At 39.4% G+C, this 20,330-nt stretch overlaps 1 protein-coding gene across 1 annotated transcript; it reads left to right on the top strand.

The window, feature by feature from the left end:
- Positions 1-20,330, top strand: pdzd7a (PDZ domain containing 7a). The gene is made up of 15 exons (XM_039671789.2): positions 1-659; positions 1,484-1,621; positions 1,768-1,942; positions 4,201-4,377; positions 4,454-4,601; positions 5,852-5,912; positions 7,344-7,790; positions 9,130-9,336; positions 10,281-10,456; positions 10,833-10,924; positions 11,049-11,140; positions 11,343-11,414; positions 12,936-13,511; positions 14,497-14,597; positions 18,847-20,330. Exons 1-15 carry the CDS (start codon positions 476-478, stop codon positions 19,009-19,011), a joined length of 2,811 nt encoding a protein of 936 aa, XP_039527723.2. The 5' UTR covers positions 1-475; the 3' UTR covers positions 19,012-20,330.

Here is a 20,330-nt window from a genome sequence, read left to right on the forward strand (position 1 = left end):
ATGACTCCTGCCAAGCAAAGCTCCACTGGCCGTGAGGAGGGACTCCAGCCCGATGCCCCAGTCTAACCAGCAGACTTTCAACTCAACAAAAAGACCTGAGCCACCACTATACATCCTCTGATTTTGTGAAGCTCTCTTCAGAACAAATGCACATACGGATACACTTTGCGTTACCACTGCCTGGATAATATCATTTTGTTTATCAGCTGCTTTATGACATGATTATAATTATGTTGGAGTCCTTCAGGATCAAATCAGTCATCTCAATATGGCTTGTAATCTAAAGTGAACAATGCTGGATCCCTCGCAGTTTCTTCCTGCATGATTGCAGCAGATTGCCCTTTTGTGGAACTAATCCTGCGGACTGTAATTCTCCTGATTGACCCACCGGACCTCTAGTTTTCCCGCTCCTCTCGTGTTCCTTTTAGGAGCTCAGACCCTGGATGAGGGTCAGAGGGGAGGTCGGCACTTTGCCATGGCTCATTCGTCTGACACGGCACGCAAAGACATGACGAATGGGGCTCATCCCAGTGCCCAGCCAGGGCCCTCGGGCACCTCTACTCTACCACGCTACCTGCACAAGAAGCAGCAGCGCCAGAGAGGAGTGAGATCTTCCTCGCCTATGGGCAGGGTCATCATCATCAACGCTCCTGTCGATGGTGAGTCTCCAACAAACATTTGCACCTTCATATGATGATGCAGCTAACCAACACACTGGCAATTCATAAATCTCAGTTTTGGCGATTCAGTAGCAAATTTTTTCATATGATGTCATTTATATGATTTTGTTCGCCATGAAGGCTTAGTTTTGATCTAAAAATCATGTTTTTGTACAAATTAAATCATACAAATTCAAATGAAATCGTCAACTTTCTCATGTGAACTGGTTTATTTATTCCATTTAAGGATTAAAAAGTTACATACTAGTATCATATCGGGTATCTGCTAATATTATGGGGGGTTTTTTATTACCGGTAATTGGTATCAGTCAATATTGGATATTTAAAAGTGGCTTATTTCAGTTTTTAGTGTTTTTTAATTAATTTATTTATTTTTAGAATAAATTAAAAAAAAGAAAAAGCTATATAGCCTAGAATACAATTTGAACATTTGCCATTTATTTTTTATCGGCCACAGAGCTAACACTATTACGTATGTAATCAGATTACTTTTCTAGCAAAGTAACACATTACTTTTAAATTTACTTTTAGTTACTTTTTCCATTTATTGACTGATATCTCTTCTGTACCCATTTTGAGGGAAATCGTAAGAGGCAGAGGCGTTGTGTGCGCTGTGAAACATGATGATTATTGTAGTTCTAGACTTTATATTATATTATATTATATAATAAAAACCTTTTTACGAAGGAGTAAAAACTTGTGTTTTGAATTAAGAATTTGTAATTAAAGAACCTGTGCTTTAAATTAAGAATTTGTTCCCAGAGGTTGCTCCTTCTATTTGTGTTTGATGTCATGCACTGTAGGTGGGGATGACTGTGAAGACATTCACACAATTACTGTGGACAAAAGTGAGGATGGCAGGCTGGGCTTCAGTGTGCGGGGAGGCTCTGAACACGGCCTTGGGATCTTTGTTAGCAAGGTGGAGGATGACAGCACTGCAGGTACACCTGAGAGCAGAATAATGCATGATGACACAAGGCTGAGATCTCCATCCAAAATTTTTCTAACATCTGACAACAAAGTTTACATGTATAAGCTATCGATGAGTTTCATATCCATCTTTTTGTGTCGTCATTCCTCACTGCAGAGTTGGCAGGCTTGTGTGTTGGGGATAAGCTGGTCGAGGTGAATGCCATAAGTCTGGAGAGCATCACCATGAGCAGTGCTGTTAAAGTCCTGACGGGGAACAATCGTCTCCGCATGGTGGTAAGACGCGTGGGGAAGGTTCCTGGTATCCGCTATTCAAAAGAGAAGACTACATGGTAAGTGGTTAAAAATATTATGTCATCATTTGAACTTGATTTTTACTTCTTCAAGGCCTCACATTGTAGAACACATTTATTCAAAGACAAAGATATTTCCTCTGATATTATTGCTTGTAACTCGGTTTGTTGTTATGTATATTAAAGTGTGTGATACTTTATGGGAAGAAGGAGGCAATTCCCGGCCTCCTTCTTCCCATAAAGTATCACACACTTTAATAACCCAAAATAAATAAATACAAAACAAAAGTACAAAAGTAATGGCGGCAAGCCCTTGTCATATTAGATGCATATGTCATTTTCTTCGTTCAATAAAAGACCTTACTCACCTGTTGAGTAATAGAAACTCTATTCTAAAAGTGTTGCTTTTACAACAGCTCAAATCCCTCAGTTCTCCATCTCTGAAAAGACAAGCCAATGTTGGTTCTCGTTTTATTACGAACTCTATCAGTTTCTCTTTTTTCCAGAAGACTCTCCTCTGTTCAACATTTAAAAAAAAAAAAAATGGGTGATTCCCCGAGGTTTGAGATTTAATGTCAACCTTTCTCACTCAGTGTAACCCCACTCGGTGTGTCAATCCCACACCATCCACCCGTTAAAGTAGCCGGAGCAAAAACGGGGTTGACAAAAATATGTTTTGAAAGAAGTATTGGCGATTTATTGACTCATTTACAGTATTAAAATTTAGTTAAGTTTTTTACCAAAAAAAGTTACATAGTGTATCTTTATTTTAATTAGCCATAATTATTAAATAAAAATTAATTGGCTATGCGATCCTAGAATATTACAGAGTCTAATTCTGTATGTTAACATTGAGACCCGGGTTCAAATCCACTGTGAGACACCAATGTGTCCCCGAGTAAGACACTTAACCCCTAGTTGCTCCAGAGGTGTGTGACATATATAGCAATTGTAAGCCGCTTTGAATAAAAGCGTCAGCTAAATGAATAAATGTATATATATATATATATATATATATATATATATATATATATGAAGAGTTCAGATGCAAAAGCCTCTAAATGCCATTTGAAATTTTCCTCTTTAATGATGATTTTTATCAAACTTGTATATTTAAGTTCAGTAGTTTCACTTAAATAACAATTAATAGGTAATTATCATTGCCATTTAAGTGAAATCACTGAACTTAAATATACAAGCTTGATAAAAATGATCATTCTAGAAGAAAATTTCAAATGGCACTTAGAGGCTTTTGCATCTGAACTCTTCATATATATATATATATATATACACACACACACACACAGTATATATAGAGAGATAGATAGATAGATAGATAGATAGATAGATAGATAGATAGATAGATAGATAGATAGATAGATAGATAGATAGATAGATAGATAGATAGATAGATAGATAGATAGATAGATAGATAGATAGATAGATAGATAGATAGAACATGTTAATGTATAATTAATAGTATTCAATAATTTTAAGTCATCCTGTGGGACCCCCTTTGATGCTTACTGAGAAAAAAAATCTTCCTATTTTCATTGCTATAAAAATAATTAATAAGATGTACCAACGTGACCTTTAGTAGTCAGCAAGAAAAGTATATGTTTGTTGTATAGCAGCTTGACCTGTCTTCCACAAGCCTCCTAGAGGTTTTCAAGTACTCTTAACTTTGTCCCTTTGACTAACTCATTAAAGAAGAGTGTGTTTTGTCCTTGAATATTTAGAGGTTCTTTAGGTGGCCTGTTTGAAATACTGGTACCTTATTTATTTGTTGAAGTTGTGCTGAATTATGGGGTTTAAAAAGAATGACTGAACTGAGAAGATAAGGAGAGTGTGGTGATGGGCCGCCGCCCCCCTGCCTTGACTAACGGGGCGGAAACCCCTGTGACTCTTGGTCTTTCCATGTTATCTTTTCCTTGAGCTTCTATTTCAGCATACAGCGGTGGTAGAGTTACCTCAGTGGTCTTCTCAGCCATTTCATTAACTAAAAGTAGAGCAAGCAAGTTTTATTACAGAAGTATGTGTCCACCTGAATGTGTATGTGTGTGTGGTAGTGTACTTTCTTTTTTTCTATCCTAACTTAATATCCAGAAACAACTATAAGTAAACCATTTGTAGGTTGATTTCCTCAAAATGTGGCTCTGTCACATTCAAATAAACTTTTGATCAATTTGAAAGAAAAAAGAAATTCTTACTGACCCCAAATCTTTGAATGTGTATTATTTTGTTGTATGACTGAGATTATTGAGTAACATTTGTTTATTTAATATATATGTATCCAGGGTAGATCTTATCCACCGAAGGATGGTAGTGGAGGAAAGTGGTCGTACACCTTCGGAGGCCAGTTCAGATGGAGCCCTGCGCAGAATAGTGCACCTTTACACAACCTCAGATGACTACTGCCTGGGCTTCAACATCCGTGGTGGCAAAGAGTTTGGTCTGGGCATCTATGTCTCAAAGTAAGACATAATGACCAGGCATTTATGAAAATGGTTGCCTAGATGTTATGACTGATTTGTTTGATTTTGTGATAAGGCTGGACCCTGGTGGCCTGGCTGAGCAAAACGGAATTAAAATGGGCGATCAGATTCTGGCAGCCAATGGAGTGAGTTTTGAGGACATCACACACAGCAATGCAGTAGAAGTGCTAAAGAGTCACACTCACGTGATGCTGACCATCAAGGTGAGAATATTTCTTTATATATATATGTGTGTGTCTCTGTGTCTACTAGCGTTCAAAAGTTTGGGCAGATTTTTTAATTTTTTTAGAATACTTTAATTGATAATGCATTGAATTGATAAAAAGTGACAGTAAAGACTTTTATATTATTATTTCATGAATCCTGAACATTCTACAATATATTAAGCAGCACAACTGTTTCCAACATTAACAATAATAATTAATAATAAATGTTACTTAAGCAGCAAATCAGCATAGTAAAATTATTTCTAAAGGATCATGTGACACTGAAGACCGCTGAAACTTCACCTTGGTCATCACATGAATAAATGCTGTTACCATTATTTTAAATTGTAATAACATTTCACATTATATAGTGAGCAAAAACATTGTTTTGAATGTATTTAAAAAATTTGTATGTATAAATAGATTCATCAAGACAAATGATTTCCAAAGTGCTTTGGCATATTAATTGCCTCCACAGCATGTTAAACAACACAGCCTCTTATTGCGTCTGGGAGTGAGAAAGCATAGCAAAGCAGACAGCTGGCATTTAGCCGTCACATTCCTGGTTGCTCGCTTTACTCAGGCAGAGCTCGGGTTCCACCTGTGAAAAACAGCCAGCAGGTGTGCATTATTCACCAGGCCTTAGGGATCAAGTTATAATCAGCAAAAAGCCTTGTTTTATGGCCTTTTCTCATTGCCCCAATGGCAAGGCTCTATTAAACCTGCAGCGGCGCTATAAGAACATAGGGCTGCTAAATGCCTGCTTTGTTAGCTATTAATGTCACTTCGTGGTGGTAAGCGTGAGCTCTTCTGGTGGTAAATTAAGTGACGATGTGTGAAAATGTCTGACAAGGATCAACACAAAGGGAAAAAGGGATGAGTTTTAAACTTTGTGAATCCAGCTCCTGTATGATTTCTGTCCACACAGTGACTTATTTTGCTACAAGGCAGATGAGGCTGCCACCTACCATCATCTTAATGGCGTTCAAGTTTGTTTATGTTTGTAGAGGAGCAAACTTATTGTGACCCATAGTGAGGTCAGCGTACACCTTGGGCATCAAAAATGAGGTCATATCCTCCTAGTGGAAAATGCTGTTTTAAGTATTTTTTTTAGGCTGTTTATACTTTGCATGTAATTTGCACAATGAATTATATCTAACACATGACATTTGAACTTGTATGCATGTAATTAAGGTTGTACATCCCTTTCTGACTGTGATTATGTCTTGTGTAATATCCTGTCTTAGGAGGCTGGCCGATATCCTGCTTACAAGGAGATGGTGGCGGAGTACAGTTGGCTTAATAAATGTATGTAAACTTCCCCCCCCAAACCTTACTATTTTATATCTAATTAATTACTGTATGTTACAGGACAGGTTGCATGATTTGTGTGACCCACTCATTTGTACTTTTAATTAAACTGATCCAGATTAAAGCTGAACACCAAGCGGCCACGTCAAGCCAGATTTTTCATCTCCGTTTTTCATTTAATATGAGCGGTGTATGAAAATAGCCACGGATTAGACCGTAATGTTCACATTTGGATAAGTCAGCTGGGATTGTGCTTGTTTGTAGCGTCAGGGTGATTCAGGGGTATTTAGGCTGCAGGACAGACAGATGCTCATGTCATTCTGCTCCATATTTAACACTAGTGACATTGATATAGTGTTCATTCTTATGCAAAAGTGCATTAGGACATTCTTTAATATTTATGAGGCTTTTAGACTTCGTGTCTGTTGCTTATTTTGTTATGCTTTTATTTATTTATGTATTTTTATTATAAGGGGTACCAATCATTCGGTGCCCAGCGCAATCTAAAAAGTGGTTGCGATTGTTACCTTAAAGAACTCTTTCTGCCTGATTTAACACATAAAATGTGTTTTGTTGTTATAAATCAATGTATTTAGGTGGATTGATGTTAAATTATGTTGTTGTGGAATGATGTTAAATAATTGAATATGCACAGTATGTTACCTTTTTTCGGTTTAGGGTGAGATAGATAAAAGAAAAAGAAAAACTTAGTGGTTCATTGTTATATATGTCAGATGGTCATTTTGATGATTTTCACAGCTTTTTATACAGGCCTAGCCTGGTTAAAACCAGACCGTTCTCAGTTGTAACGGAGTTATGGTCTGGCAAAGCGTCATAGACAAATCATTTTTAGATGGGCGTCACCAACAGACGTCGCGGGTATACCTAAAACCAATCAGAGCGATGAAGGAGATGACGTATGGTATGCTGAGCGGTTCTTTGTTGTTCTTTGCTCGGTTTTTAACAAAAAGAAAATGTTTAAATCTCTTAAAGACGCGATAGCTGATTCGAACGAGCGATGTTCGACGGCGGCATCCATCTTTGTAATGTAGGCTACAAAATCTACTTCAAAGTCCCAGCGAAGTTGTCATCGTGTAAAGCCCGCCCCAACGTTTTTGACGGATTGGAAATGGGCTTGAATGAGCTCTTTGCCAGACTAACTTTCAGAGCAAATCTAAATTTCCTGTAAGTTGTCTGGGTTTTCCCTGGCTAATACAGGCCCTTTTTCCCCATAAATGACTGTGTAACTCAATTATCAAAGATACAAATAATTGTGTTTGCATTGAAGATATATGGAAGCTGTTTCAAAATCTGAGTGTGCTGAATGGGCATGACTGGTGTTGTACAGTAATGTACATCTATGTTCTCAAGTGTAATGTTCCAGTCTCTACAAATATCCCATGAAAGTCTCTCTCTTTTCCCTCTTAGTGTCTAATGGAGGGCAGCCCTCTTCCTCCCAGGGTTCAGACTCCTACTCATCCACTTCCTCTCTCTCTTCCGGAACGCCGGTCAGCTCTCTCAGCGGCCTCTCGCAAGTCATGTTCCCTCCTGTATTCGGCTCAGAGATGGTGGATGTCTGTATCTCCACTGAGGACCGCTCGCGCAGGCCTAGCTCTGAACGGATAGAGACTGCCATGCAGACTGACCCACAGGAGTTTGACACGACATCAAGATCTAGTAGGGTCATAACCACAGAAACCAGCCGAACAGTAGGCGAAACCGTCTTGTTGAAAGACACCGCGATTCGGAGTGGGACAAGGACCTTCTCTGCTGGGGACAAAGAGACTCTGGAATCCCCTAAAACAGCAGTCCTGATGGCTCTCAGCAAGCCTCGGAAACCCATCCGCAGATCCCAGAGTCACATCACTGTGTCAGGTATAGTAAGGCTGTTTTGAAGAGATAACAAAAGAGGCTGTGAATCAAAATGAGGTGAGCCACACAAGGCCGTCCTCCGTTTGTGTCACTGATGTAACTTATATCTCAGTTGTAGAGCCCGGGCCCAAGGTCACAACCAGATCAGTGATGAGGATCTTGGGTTATTTGATACACACACCATGCTGTGGAAGCACTGCTCAGAATAGAAAACGCATTGTCGAAAACCAGCAATTGACCTTTAGAGCCACACTGCTGCGTCTGTTTGTCAAATATATAGCAGTGTGCTGCCATTGTATCTCTGAATTTAAATGAACTTGGTGGAATGCATAATACATCAGCATTACTGCATGGGATCTCCCCGTGAAAGATTAACGGTTCAGACTGAAGAATCTGATGCCATGAGAAATGTACGCTCAAAATCCACACAGCAAAGTGTATGTCATCCTGTTTTATTTGCCAGGCTTAATACCTCACACTGAGATAAATGACTGGAGGGTTTGTGGCCTTTAACAAATAGATTCAATCGTAAAATTCACATAACAGGACCTTCTTGGGAAATTCTCACTGAAACATGTCCAGGCCGTATTTCAATAAGAAAATAAGAACTAAAGCCTATTTTAGCACCATTAACTTTTTTTGCATGACTTGCATGGCACATTTCGGTATTACATGCGAGAAAAAATATAACGTGGCAATAAATTAAAAATTTGTTCTTACAACTTATTAAAGGGATACTCCACCCTTCAAGAGTGTGTGTGTTAGCAGCTCCGATTACCTCATGCAGACAAGTGCTAAAATGTCAGAAACTGTTCTGCCTTTTATGTTTGAACCGGAGTCAGACAAAGATGGAGAGACTAACATGTAGAATACAACAGGACGTCTCTGAATGGTTAGTTGCTGATGTGGAGTTAACTATCTTCAATTAGCATATTCTGTCAGAGTAATTGATAAATTGCTTGTATAGGAACTGTTGTGAGATGCAGACAGTGACTTTCTATTGCATGTGAAAAGACGGATGCTACATTTTGTGCTGCTTGACTACAACTGCTCTTCCTCTTCTCAATATGGACTGCAGGGGCGGGGTTTATGCAAATTTTATGGTTGGTGATGTCACCATGGAAGAAGCTCGTGTAGTTCCTAGTAGTCCTTAAAAAACGATTTCTTTAAAAGCAAATATCTCCCTTTGCTTTGAACTTTGAGTTGCAAATTTTGCAACCTATAATACATGTATTTTATCACTTTGGTGCTTTCCATTTGTTTATTTATTTCATACGGTTAAAAATTCATAACTTTGCCTAGAAGTATTTTTTTTACACGTTTCTGTTTGAATGTGAATCAGAGGACAAGCAGAAGAAAAGGAAACATCAGAAGGACAAGGTTGACAAGGAGGGAAGCACCCTGCAGCGCTCCAAAACCTTTGTCAGCTTGCTCTTTAAGAGTGGACGCAGGAGGGAAAGGTCGTCTTCTAGAGACAGGAAGGACACCGGCACAGGGGACGGACACAGAGGAAGATCCAAATCTCCGAAACATTTAGATAACGAACCGGGTGAGTCCACATATGGTTTAACAGACTTTGATGAGGACCACGTTCTGTGGATACCATAGCCGAGGAATAGCTGAGGCCGAGGGCAGAGATGGATATTTGCAATCGAAAAGCCAGAAAGCAGTATAATACGTTTTTAAAGAGGCTGCATTACTGTACACGGATCTGCATTAATTTCCTTGGACTGGTCTTGAGTTGACTCCTGTGGTTTTGCTCAGCTAATGATGGATTGCATTGCTGTCCTCTATACAGTGTCTGACTACTTCACAACACACACAGAATGACTTAGAAACGCATAGAAAACTCCAGACACTCAGATTTGTCAATGGGCTCTATGCACGGCGTTATTTCCGGTGAAGGATTAAGGATGCTCGATAACTTCCGCCGATCATAGAGTCCGATGCAATACCGAGAATTTATATTGAATTTTATACTCCATGGTTATACTAATGAAACGTTAGTCACAAAAACAGATAAAACAGACACCCCTCGTTGTGTTTATGCTTCTTTTTAAAATTATATTAAATAAACATAACTATATATAAAATTACATCTAAACGTATGTACGTTTTGTTTCAAAGACGGGAGGACAGTAAATATTGAAGACTCTGCCATAATCCCGTTTTCTCCGGTTTTCCTCCGCTTTAATCTACACAACTGGAAATGGACGAGCATCCTTACGTCAAATGCGGAACTTATGCGTGCATATAGCCCATTCAAAGCACATAGTAACAAAGCATAGCACTTGTTAACATACCTTATACCATAACCAAGTGTTAACGTAACACTTAAATATTTGCAGTTGGTTACATAAAATGGCTTTTTTAACTACTGTTATGTTTATGAAGGCAGCTAATAAGATCAGACAGAATTATTTTTTATTATGCAAATAAGACCTTTACTCGCGGTCCGAGCTTGCGGGCTGACTCTAGCACTTGTGTCCTCAGGTAAAGAGCGAGGTCGACCTATAATTAACCTGTTGAGTTCTCCCAGAGAGACTCGTGCTGGGATGAGGGAGCACAGCGCCTTCCTCAGCCCGGAGACCATGGCCATGTTGGAGGACATGGCTCGCAAGCTTCTCAATGAGGATGAGGTGGCCGCTGTCATGAGACACTGTAAAAGGGTGAGTCAGCTAAAATTCTGCTGAGTTGGAAAACGTCTCATTTATAACTTAATACAGATACTTTATCCATATTACAAATGTTTCTGGCAAATCAATGTGGCTGCTGGTCATGCTTATGAAATGGGAATTTGCCTCGTCATTTATGATTTAGATCATCCAAGCTCTATTAACTTAACAGTGCCACACTTGGTCACTCCAACATTAAAAATGCTGTGTAGTATTTTATTGATAGCGTGTGAGCCCTAAATTAGCCCCAATAAGACATATTTAGTGAGACTGTCTGATCCCAGTGCTTGTGATTGGTAAACATTATCTAAATCGCTTGACTCCAATAGTTCACAATGTAACTAGGGCATCTCCTCTACCTGTTCTTTAGTTTCTAGTTGAGCGTGTGGTTGAGGATCTGGTGCGCCCCCTGCTGGCCATCTTGGACAAGCCTGAGAAGCTTCTGCTGCTGAGGGAGATCAGGTGAGGAGTGTTACATGTCAGCCTATTTAATACTTCACTCGCATAACTCCTGCCACATGTGTTTACACCACATCTCTTGCTTTGTGAGCAATGTTTGCATCTAATATAACTTTCTTTTGTGCAGAATGATCATCCCTCCTACAGATCAGGGCCGTTTTGACAGTATGGTTTTGCCATTTGAGCTTGAAGCCTATGACATACTAAAAAGCCGCTCTGGTAAGAAAACCTTTCACTTGAAACTTTAGCTTTGTACATTTTAGCTGCCACATTTTAGTACATATACACTTGCAGTCAAAGTTTAGATACCTACTTATACTGTATTATTGATGTTTTCCATATACAACTGTATATGTGTCAAGCATTTAAAGTTTTACTGTATATTAACATATCATATAATATATATCTTGTTTTTTTTCAGTGAGGTCTCCTGTCCTGAGATCTCCTCGTCATGGTGGAACACCCCGTCGCCATTTAATAACGCCCATCCCAGGTAACATCCCTGCTTTTGTGAACTAAAAGGTCAAATTCTTTCTTCTCACGCTTGTTTTCACTGTTTCCAGTGCTGAGTCATGTTTAGATTGATCCCCATAGGAAATGACTTAACCAGAAGACACAAACTCTCCTCTGCACCAGCCATTTCATATCCTGAAAATCATTCTCATACTACAAATTTCCTGTTGCTGATATTTAATCCGCACCCAAAAACACACACAATCCCTCTCAGCCCTTGTTACTGTAACCTACTATCACTTTTTTTGATAATGAATGTGAAGTTTTGATCATTGTAAGCTGCCATTTGGGACACGAATGCATCATTTGTGTCATCAACATGCATCGATGCCAAAAGAAGATTAGTTGTGTCTTATTTCTATAGCCTGCCTGTTTCTTTCTGCTGCTGCTGACACTGCATGACCTCCTGACCTCTAACCCAGGAGCGCACAGTACCGGCTGTGATTGTGCGCAGTGTCGGACTGCATGTGCCTCTGACTTTTGAATGGAAGTCGTTTCTGAAATGCAAGAAAGGCGCCTTGCATTGTTTAACCTTCAAGCGTCCACCCACGCAGGTCTGAAGCTTAATGCAGCCCCTTTGTACCGTCCACAGAGGAGTAATTCAAACCTCTCTGCGCTAGAGGCCCCTGAAATCTGAGCGAGATGTGCATGTACGCAACGCCACACCACTGCTTACTCAATGGATATGAATGTGTGATCGTCGCTCACATTTCTGGATGAAAGGGAAAGGGTGTATTTGAGGTTTTGTAACATCTGCACTGATTTAAGTAGATGTAAATGAATTTGAATGCTGCTGAACCACTTGTACACAATGTTTGTGGGAGGAGGATCTTGTGTGTGAACGTGATGAATTCCTTGATTCTGAATTCCCGATTGTATGTATATATCTATAAATTTGCCTGTGTCTGTGGTGCTACCATAAAATATCCAAATATGTTTTGGGGCTGACAGATACCAAGGTTTTACTTTTGCCATCTGATGCCATTACACTGTAAAAAAATATTTTCAAGATTTGTTATCACAACATATTTTCTTTTGTCAAATCAACTTTATAATAATTTATTTAGTTAATAAATTATTTAGTTAGATAACTTATTATTTTGAGTTTCTGATGATTAAATTAATCTCCTTCATTGTATTAACTCACTTTTTCCAGTTCAATCAACTAAAAAATTTTAAGGCAACCCAGGTTACTTACTTTTTTAAGTTAAACCAACAATATTTTTTACAGTGTAGTAATCACAACATTTTTTCTTTTGTCAAATCAACTTATATAATTTATTTAGTTCAGATAACATATCATTTTGAGTTTCTGATGATTAAATTAATCTCCTTCATTGTATTAACTCACTTTTTCCAGTTTAATGAACTTAAAATTAAGGCAACCAGGTTACTTACTTTTTTTAAGTTAAACCAACAATATTTTTTTTACAGTGTACAGTATTTGTAACTTGTGTAAGAGAGTATGGGAAATGTTTTTACCTCTTGTTTCTTCTCATAGATTACAGGGGTGGATTCCACCTTCAGCCAGTGCAGGATCTGGAGAGAGAACGGCAGCTCATTGAAGATATGGAACGACTGCGTTTGGCTGGATTACCGACTGGACGACTTCCTCCTCCTCGGGCTTTCACACCTCTCTTGGATGTACCGGTGGACACCTACATCACAGACTCGCTTCGTAATCGCTCCTTGAGTCCTGCTCGATCCGGATGGCTGCAGTCAGAGTCCCCTCACAGCACAGAACTCCATGGACGCTCCCCCCAGAGAAGAGACAATAGTTTTCCCCAGACATCACACCATGACTCTTTATCCAGCAGGGGTGATTCTGTCCCAGAGCGAGGGAGATCCCCTTACAGGAACGGACATAGAACGAAAACAGACAAATCTCAGAATGGTAAAGAGGTCAAATATACCGTAATGAGTGCACGTCACCGAAGCAGGACACCATTGACCCAGGTGTTTACGCCCAGCACAGATCAGGACTGGAAAGAACCAGTCAATGGGCACTCAGAAAGCCAACCAGAGCAGGAGTATGAACTAACCAAGGTTTCCATCTCTAAGACCAAGCAGTCCCTGGGTGAGTTACTTGGATGCACTGCATCGTATGGAAATGTTTCTCAAATTAACTAATATTTGTTGGAAAATGTTAATGCAGTTTGTCCATGCATATGTTTGATGATTTGGTGGATGCCAAGTTTGGTTTTTTGTTATGTTTTGTTATTGTTATGCGGTTTATATGGTGTTCTGTGTGGTTGCTAGGTGGTTTCTTACTGGCTCAACTTCCACTCAAGTCTCTGTTATATTCTGATCTATAGAGATAGTTTGAGAGTCCTTCCTTTAATGTGAGTCATGACACTTTTATCATTCAGCAGGCATAAATTATAAGTTTGATCACTTAGAAAATGAATCCCTTCCCAGAAAGCCAATTTTAGATGTAATTTATGTCGGTAACATAAACGGTGCTGGATGAGTTATGTATAAGTGATAAATACTTAGGGTTAGTGGTTTGTTGAGATCTCTAATTCTGAGTAATAACATGACTAAAGCCTATTAATACAGTAGATTTGCTAAGCATGTGATTCATTCTTGACACACAATGCCTTAGTGTACTCAGACAGAATTAAATATTCTTTGTGGAAATAAAGAAGTTTTTATAATCACTCATAAATTAGTATTAAAGAAGAGATTCTCCCTCAGTTCCTCTTCTCTCCTCGCCAGAAGATGGCAGTGAATTGCCCACTGCAAACAGTAAGCATACAGTGCGCTCCCTTTTTAAGACAGTACAGTATATTATAATTTTGGAGAAAACTAAACATTATAATTTCCATTAATCTCAATGACAGTTGTTTAGCTGGCAGGCATCTGTTTAGTTTGAACTGGAATCAGAATTTGTTACTCTAATGGAACAATCATAAGATCAGTTATTTTTTACATGCATCAAAGTGAACAGTATAAACAATACAAGAACATCTAATATGTAGATGGATTGGTAATACAACGTTTAGTTAAAAATGTTCTTAATTTGTATAGCTAGATGATTTCTATTCTTTTTTTTTGTGCAGGAATAAGCATCTCAGGTGGCATTGAGTCAAAGGTACAGCCAATGGTGAAGATAGAGAAGATCTTTCCAGGAGGAGCGGCCTCTACCAGTGATGTTCTGAAGGTAACTCCACCTCATATAGCCTCAGTGTTGTAGTCGAGACCAGCTTATTTGAGATTTAGACAAGGAAAGGGTTGAGGCTAACTTAACGCCAATACCAGAAGAGGGTCAAGTTCACATGTTTCCAAGTCCACTACAAAACCAAAACCATGAAAATAAGATCTTTGACTCAGACTCGGGAGCACATGGACTCTGTCTTGATTTGGACACAACCTTCTTCTTTCCACTGGTCTTGACTCAGACTTGAGTGAGCTGGTCTCGAATACAGCATGGTCTACTCTAAACAATCTTCAGTCTTGTATTTTGTGCTTCGCTTAATGACACAATCAGGATCTGTACCTCCAACATCCTCCTGTCAGTCATCTCTCATTACCATCTTCATGTGATAAGTGAAATCTGATGTGCTGTAATGTAACCGACTACCCCATCAAGCCTAACCATGTCCCTTTAGGTACTAAATGCGTTATTCATCTTCCGTGCCTTACCGAATTTGGAATTAGGCTTTCCCACATCCCTACTAAACAACATCCAGGTTGCATTGCATCTGTACTAAGTGAGGCAGAATAAGGGATAAAGGTCAAAGTAGGCGAGGGCACAATACCACTGGCACCTCTGTGACCTCGCAGGCAAGGTTAAAACCCTGGAATCCCATGTGTGTGTGTGTGTGTGTGTGTTTGTGTATTTGTCAAAGGAAGACGTATCTTTGTAGATCACAGTCTATCAGGTGACAGCACTTCCCTGGCCTGCTCTGAGAGGCTTGTGTTGCCACACTCAGGAGATCTGGTGTCAGGCTCAAAACCTTTCAGTTGCCAAGAACATCCACTCATCTCTGGCCTCCATCTGGGCTTGGTGTGAAAGACTAGTGGGTATTCCCATTCATTCCAAAGACTGGCTAATTCACATTCCACTCAATTCACTTGTTGTCACACCCTGAAGCCGCGAGAGGCTCTTCTGAGCGACTATCTTTAATGAGCTCTCCAGATTATCAGGCCTGCAGAGGAAAGTGTGGAGCGCCCTGTTGACATACTTCCTGTTCCTGTTGTCTAACTGATAACTGAAATATCTGAGCAGGAGCAAGTATGCTCCAGTGGCATGGAGGTCAGGTTTCTATCACACATCGTCTGCAGTCACGTTCCTCTTATCAAACGTTGTTGACACGCATGGCAGGCGGAGGTCAGGTATTGTGTATGTGTTGGGGCTCCACAGAGTCTGCTCATTCAGCTCATGTGTAATTAGTCCAGCACTTTTTCATCTTGATTATAGGCTGTTGTCTTCATCTTAGCAGTCATTCTTCAGCTTATAAATACAGAGGACAGTTTAATTACTACATTTCAACATTTTGCCTATGCAAAACTTGCCACCGTGAGGTAGCTTGACAACCTTCCCAGTATTTTCTAAGGCATGGCTAGGCTAGAGTGTTGCTAGGATAATGCTTGTTGGTTGCTAAGATGTTCTAAGTGTTGTTGTTTATCACATTACTCTATGGTTGCTAGAGGATTCTGTGCTGTTGCTAGGGTGATGCTCTGTGGTTGCTAAGACTAAGGCCATGTACACACTCTAAAGTTTCATTATTGACAATCGCATTTAAATGCAGGAGTGAGTCCCCTAAATTATCGTTCCATGTGTGTACGGTAAATGACTGAGTCTCATGTGTTTGTTATCCGCTGTTCTGACCAAAGAGTTATTACAGTTTAGGAGGCATCGTGCTTGTTAAGGCTGCTTCTAGGGCCGTTTACATGACACAGTTTTCAATTAAACTGTGACTGTGTTCAGTTCAGTCTATAGACGGGTAGTGCTTTTTTACAAAGTGACATCGCCAACTACTGGCCTGGCAGCATAGCATTTTCGTGGACCCATGTGAACAGGTATCTTTTGACAACGTTGTCGTCCGTACTGTCCATATGGTTTAAGCTTGGCTCATAAAGTGATTGCTTTTAAAAAGTTAATAAAGTGAGCATGCACCATAATGTTACAGTATTTTGCATCAAAATTCAAAATGGCCAATTTGAATTTAAAGATCAACAGCCAAAAGACGGTTTCATTACTTTAACCAAGCTACCATTTTCAAAAGCTATAAGCTAAATCTGAAAATCTGTTTCTATTCAGCTGTGGGTTTTCTAAACGCAATGGCTCTCACTCACTAAATAATTGTACTGTACTGTGATAAAAACTGTTCGTATTTATATGCACATTTGAACTTCTCACGAAAACACGTGAACTTTTCATAAATTTGTTCTTAACCTCGTTCAAATGTTGATGAATTCAGAGTATTCAAAATGAGCGAGTGCCGAGGTAAGTCATTTACATAAAACACACGCAAACCATGTCCATATTAAGGGCATTTTGCACACATTTTTCTTTCGCCACGGAAACATGACACTCAAGATGCCTTCTCGAAACATGCTCAGCAAGACCCTCGAGCAGTGCCGACAGTGCCATTCTCAAAACAAGTTAAAAACTCAATTAACTCCTTTAATACAGACATTACAGACCTCTGATTAGCCAGCTGAACATTACGCTTATGTACATACAGATTTCATGCACAAATTCATGCATAGGCCTACATGCTTAGTGAATGAGACTCATTGATTTCTACTTCTTCCTGAGTCATCATCTTTCTCTTCACACATACAGTGAAGTACACTGCTATCCACTGATAAATGACTCCGCTTGTCCTCTACAACCATAGAATGCTTTGGTGATTTGTTTTTAGTCAAAAAGGCAGATGGCATAAAGAAAAGACTGATGATGTCCCTGCGGTCTCCTTAATTTAAGTGCTATTTGAAGGGGAATGTCAGCTTAAACAAATCTTTGGCCTTTTAACAGCCATTAAGGGGCAAAAACAAGTGTAATGTTTTGAAATACTATATAATGCTTCTTAAGTAGTTCTCTTCTTCATTTGGGTTCACTTACCATAACTGGAATAATCTTTGTGTACAATTGTGTGCTATATTGTAAGAATACTTGTGTAAGTAACTTTAATTTTAGTGTGCATCAGCCCATTTTACATCCTTTTATAACATGATGCATTAATGCGCATTACATATTAGAACAAAGCAAGACCAAATGCAATGATTTTTTTAATTAAAATTCTGAATGAAAATAAAAATGATAAAAATTCTGTCATAATTTTTTCACCTTCATGTCATTCCAAACCGACTTCTGTGAATCACAAAAAAAGATATTTTAAGATATTTGTTTTATCCATACATTGTTCACAGAAGAAAGTCATACAGATTTAGAGCAACATGAGGGTGAGAATTGAATTTTTTGATGAACTATTCCTTTATTTATTTTTGCGCAAACTATCCCTTTAAGAACAACGTTTATTTCAACACAAACTACAATATTCTGTCCTTGTGGTGGGACATCCCAAATTGAATTTTTAATGGAAAATCTGTGGAATATATGTAAACACTGGGTACACTCTTAACTGAAAGCTTTATCAGTTTAGCCCAAATAAGAAATGTTTTCCATTTTTATTTTTGCTTGAATGCACAGAGAAGAAAATGGGAGACAATAGTGTTTGATCTGACTGATGGAGAGCATGAAAACAGACCCTAACCTTTAAGGATGGCTGTAGAGAGAGTTCAGTAAACAGGTGCATCCTGGTAAGAGATTGTGACTGAGGAAATATGCCTACGAACTAAACTTGCGTTTGTGAGCTCAGCTGCACTTTGTACTTTTTTCCTGGCAGGAAAGACATCATTCCAAAGACACACTCCTGCGTCTGTGAGAGTGTTTAACTTTTGGGTTATGGACACCTAGAGAATGGTGTATATAATTTGGTCCTGCTCACTCTAAGTTGACTGTTCCCTTTGTTTATACTGCCAGCGGTGTCAGAGATAAGAGAATGAGTTTAGAAAAGAGCTGATGGATATGTCGTGTGTTTTTGACCGGTGAGACCCAAACATCTGTGCTTCAGCCTTCAGGTCTGCCAGTGGTTACAATCAGAGAGAAAAACATCCATTTCTGAAGTATAATAAGCTGATGTCATTCACTGGCAGGGCTTTGACACACACACATACTGTACGCGCATTATCTGAAGCAGACCAGATGAGATCATTCACAGGTATTAACGAAGGAGAACAAAGGAAATGAGAGGCATCCTGTGCCTGCAGCATCTGCTTTTTCCTGCCATTCAGACGTTCTGTCTGCACTCTGCCAGGAATACTCAGGGATGTGTCAGAAAAACAGACATCTGCATTAATGATCAACTCGGACATCTGAACTTTTCGCTCTCTCTCTGCAGGCTGGATTCGAGCTGATGTCAGTAGATGGAGAGTCCCTCAAAGGTGTCACACATCAGCACGCGGTGGACGCCATTCGGAGGGCTTTCAGTAACAAGGCCAAAGACCCCATGGAGTTCATCGTCAAAGTTCCCAAGAACCCAAGAGACGGACTGAAAGCAGCCTGATACCAAATGAGTTTGCGCTAAAGGCCCTGATATACTCACGGCAAGGTCTTTTTCATTCTTCACTCGGTGGGAAAAAGAATTGCCCTTTGTAGCGGCTGCTGGAAACAGCTTTTAGATAAATATGTTGCGAAGTTTGATGAATAAGCTGCACGCTTCCCTCTTAATACGTTTGATTCAGCTCTGCAATTCGGCACTCCAGTTTAGTCAAATTTATTTATAGCACTTTATACAGTAGATTGCTTTACAGTATTAAACACGGAAGGTGTTGCTTTCAGTTAGAATTACAACTTCAATTTCTACTATAAAGTCACTTGACGGTCGAACTGTCAGTGAACAGAAGAACTGGACCAGACTTCCATGTCAAAGAAGGTGGAGCCACAGAGCCACACCTACCTATTACTTAATCGCCATGGACCAATGGTAGTTGGAAGGCGTTTACCAGCCAAAGCTAAGTTCACTTTGGCAAGCAGTTTCAAAATCCAGAAACAAAATCTAAACAAACTTAGTTTTCGGCCTGATTTTGTTTGAAATTACGTCACACCAGTCCACCAGTCTTTGATTTTGCTCGAAGTATATTGGGGCCTTCATGCTGCTGGGTATAAACAGAAGGTGCATGCATGGTTTCGGTTTGGACGAGAAATCGTGGCATCATGTGCAGTGGGGTTTGAGGCAGACCCCTGAGAAAAAATTCAACAATGGGCTTCCACAGAGTGCTATTGGCCATTCACAATGCTGACATTTTCCCTTCCTATCCCTATTTCCTGTCCCTTTTCTAATTCGGATCTATTCTGTTTTCAGGAATTCTAATAAATCAGTCACAACACTTTCACATTTAAAGGATCCGAAACCCTGTATAAACATGGGATATTGTGGGTTTCTATTTTTGGTTGCGGTTTAAGCCTGAGCACACTGGCATGACATGCTGGTAATCATAAATCATATCACTATCCATCCGGGCTACAGTCTCTACTACAGTCATGCCTGAAAGAGATTACACACGATCGCAGCATGGATTGAGATTGAGATTAGGTCTTTTTTTCTTTTAAATTGCTGGTTTGGTTTAGTGAATGTCTGGGGGATTATTACAAATGAAGACCCCGGTCTCATTTTACATCCTGTGCAAGTTCAAGTCTATTTTTGGCAATTCATGTGTACACTTGCATTTTTTATATTTGTGCCTTAATGCTGCACATATGGACTGTGCAATTGAAATATAAACGTTTTGATGATTGTAGGATCAGTGTTATATACTGAACGTTTTACTCTGTAAGCACATAAAAAGCATCTGGTCTGCATTTTTTGCAATTCGTTTTAATACA

Source organism: Pimephales promelas, chromosome 11 (assembly GCF_988280905.1).
Source record: "Pimephales promelas chromosome 11, fPimPro1.hap1.1, whole genome shotgun sequence".
Taxonomy (NCBI): Eukaryota; Metazoa; Chordata; class Actinopteri; order Cypriniformes; family Leuciscidae; genus Pimephales; species Pimephales promelas.

Bases quoted from the DNA above. Each gene is read 5' to 3' on its own strand.
- pdzd7a (XM_039671789.2), top strand. From the start codon at position 476: ATGGCTCATTCGTCTGACACGGCACGCAAAGACATGACGAATGGGGCT. The intron at 1,943-4,200 runs GTAAGTGGTTAA...ATATGTATCCAG, and splicing joins TCAAAAGAGAAGACTACATG to GGTAGATCTTATCCACCGAA. The intron at 5,913-7,343 runs GTATGTAAACTT...TTTCCCTCTTAG, and splicing joins GTACAGTTGGCTTAATAAAT to TGTCTAATGGAGGGCAGCCC.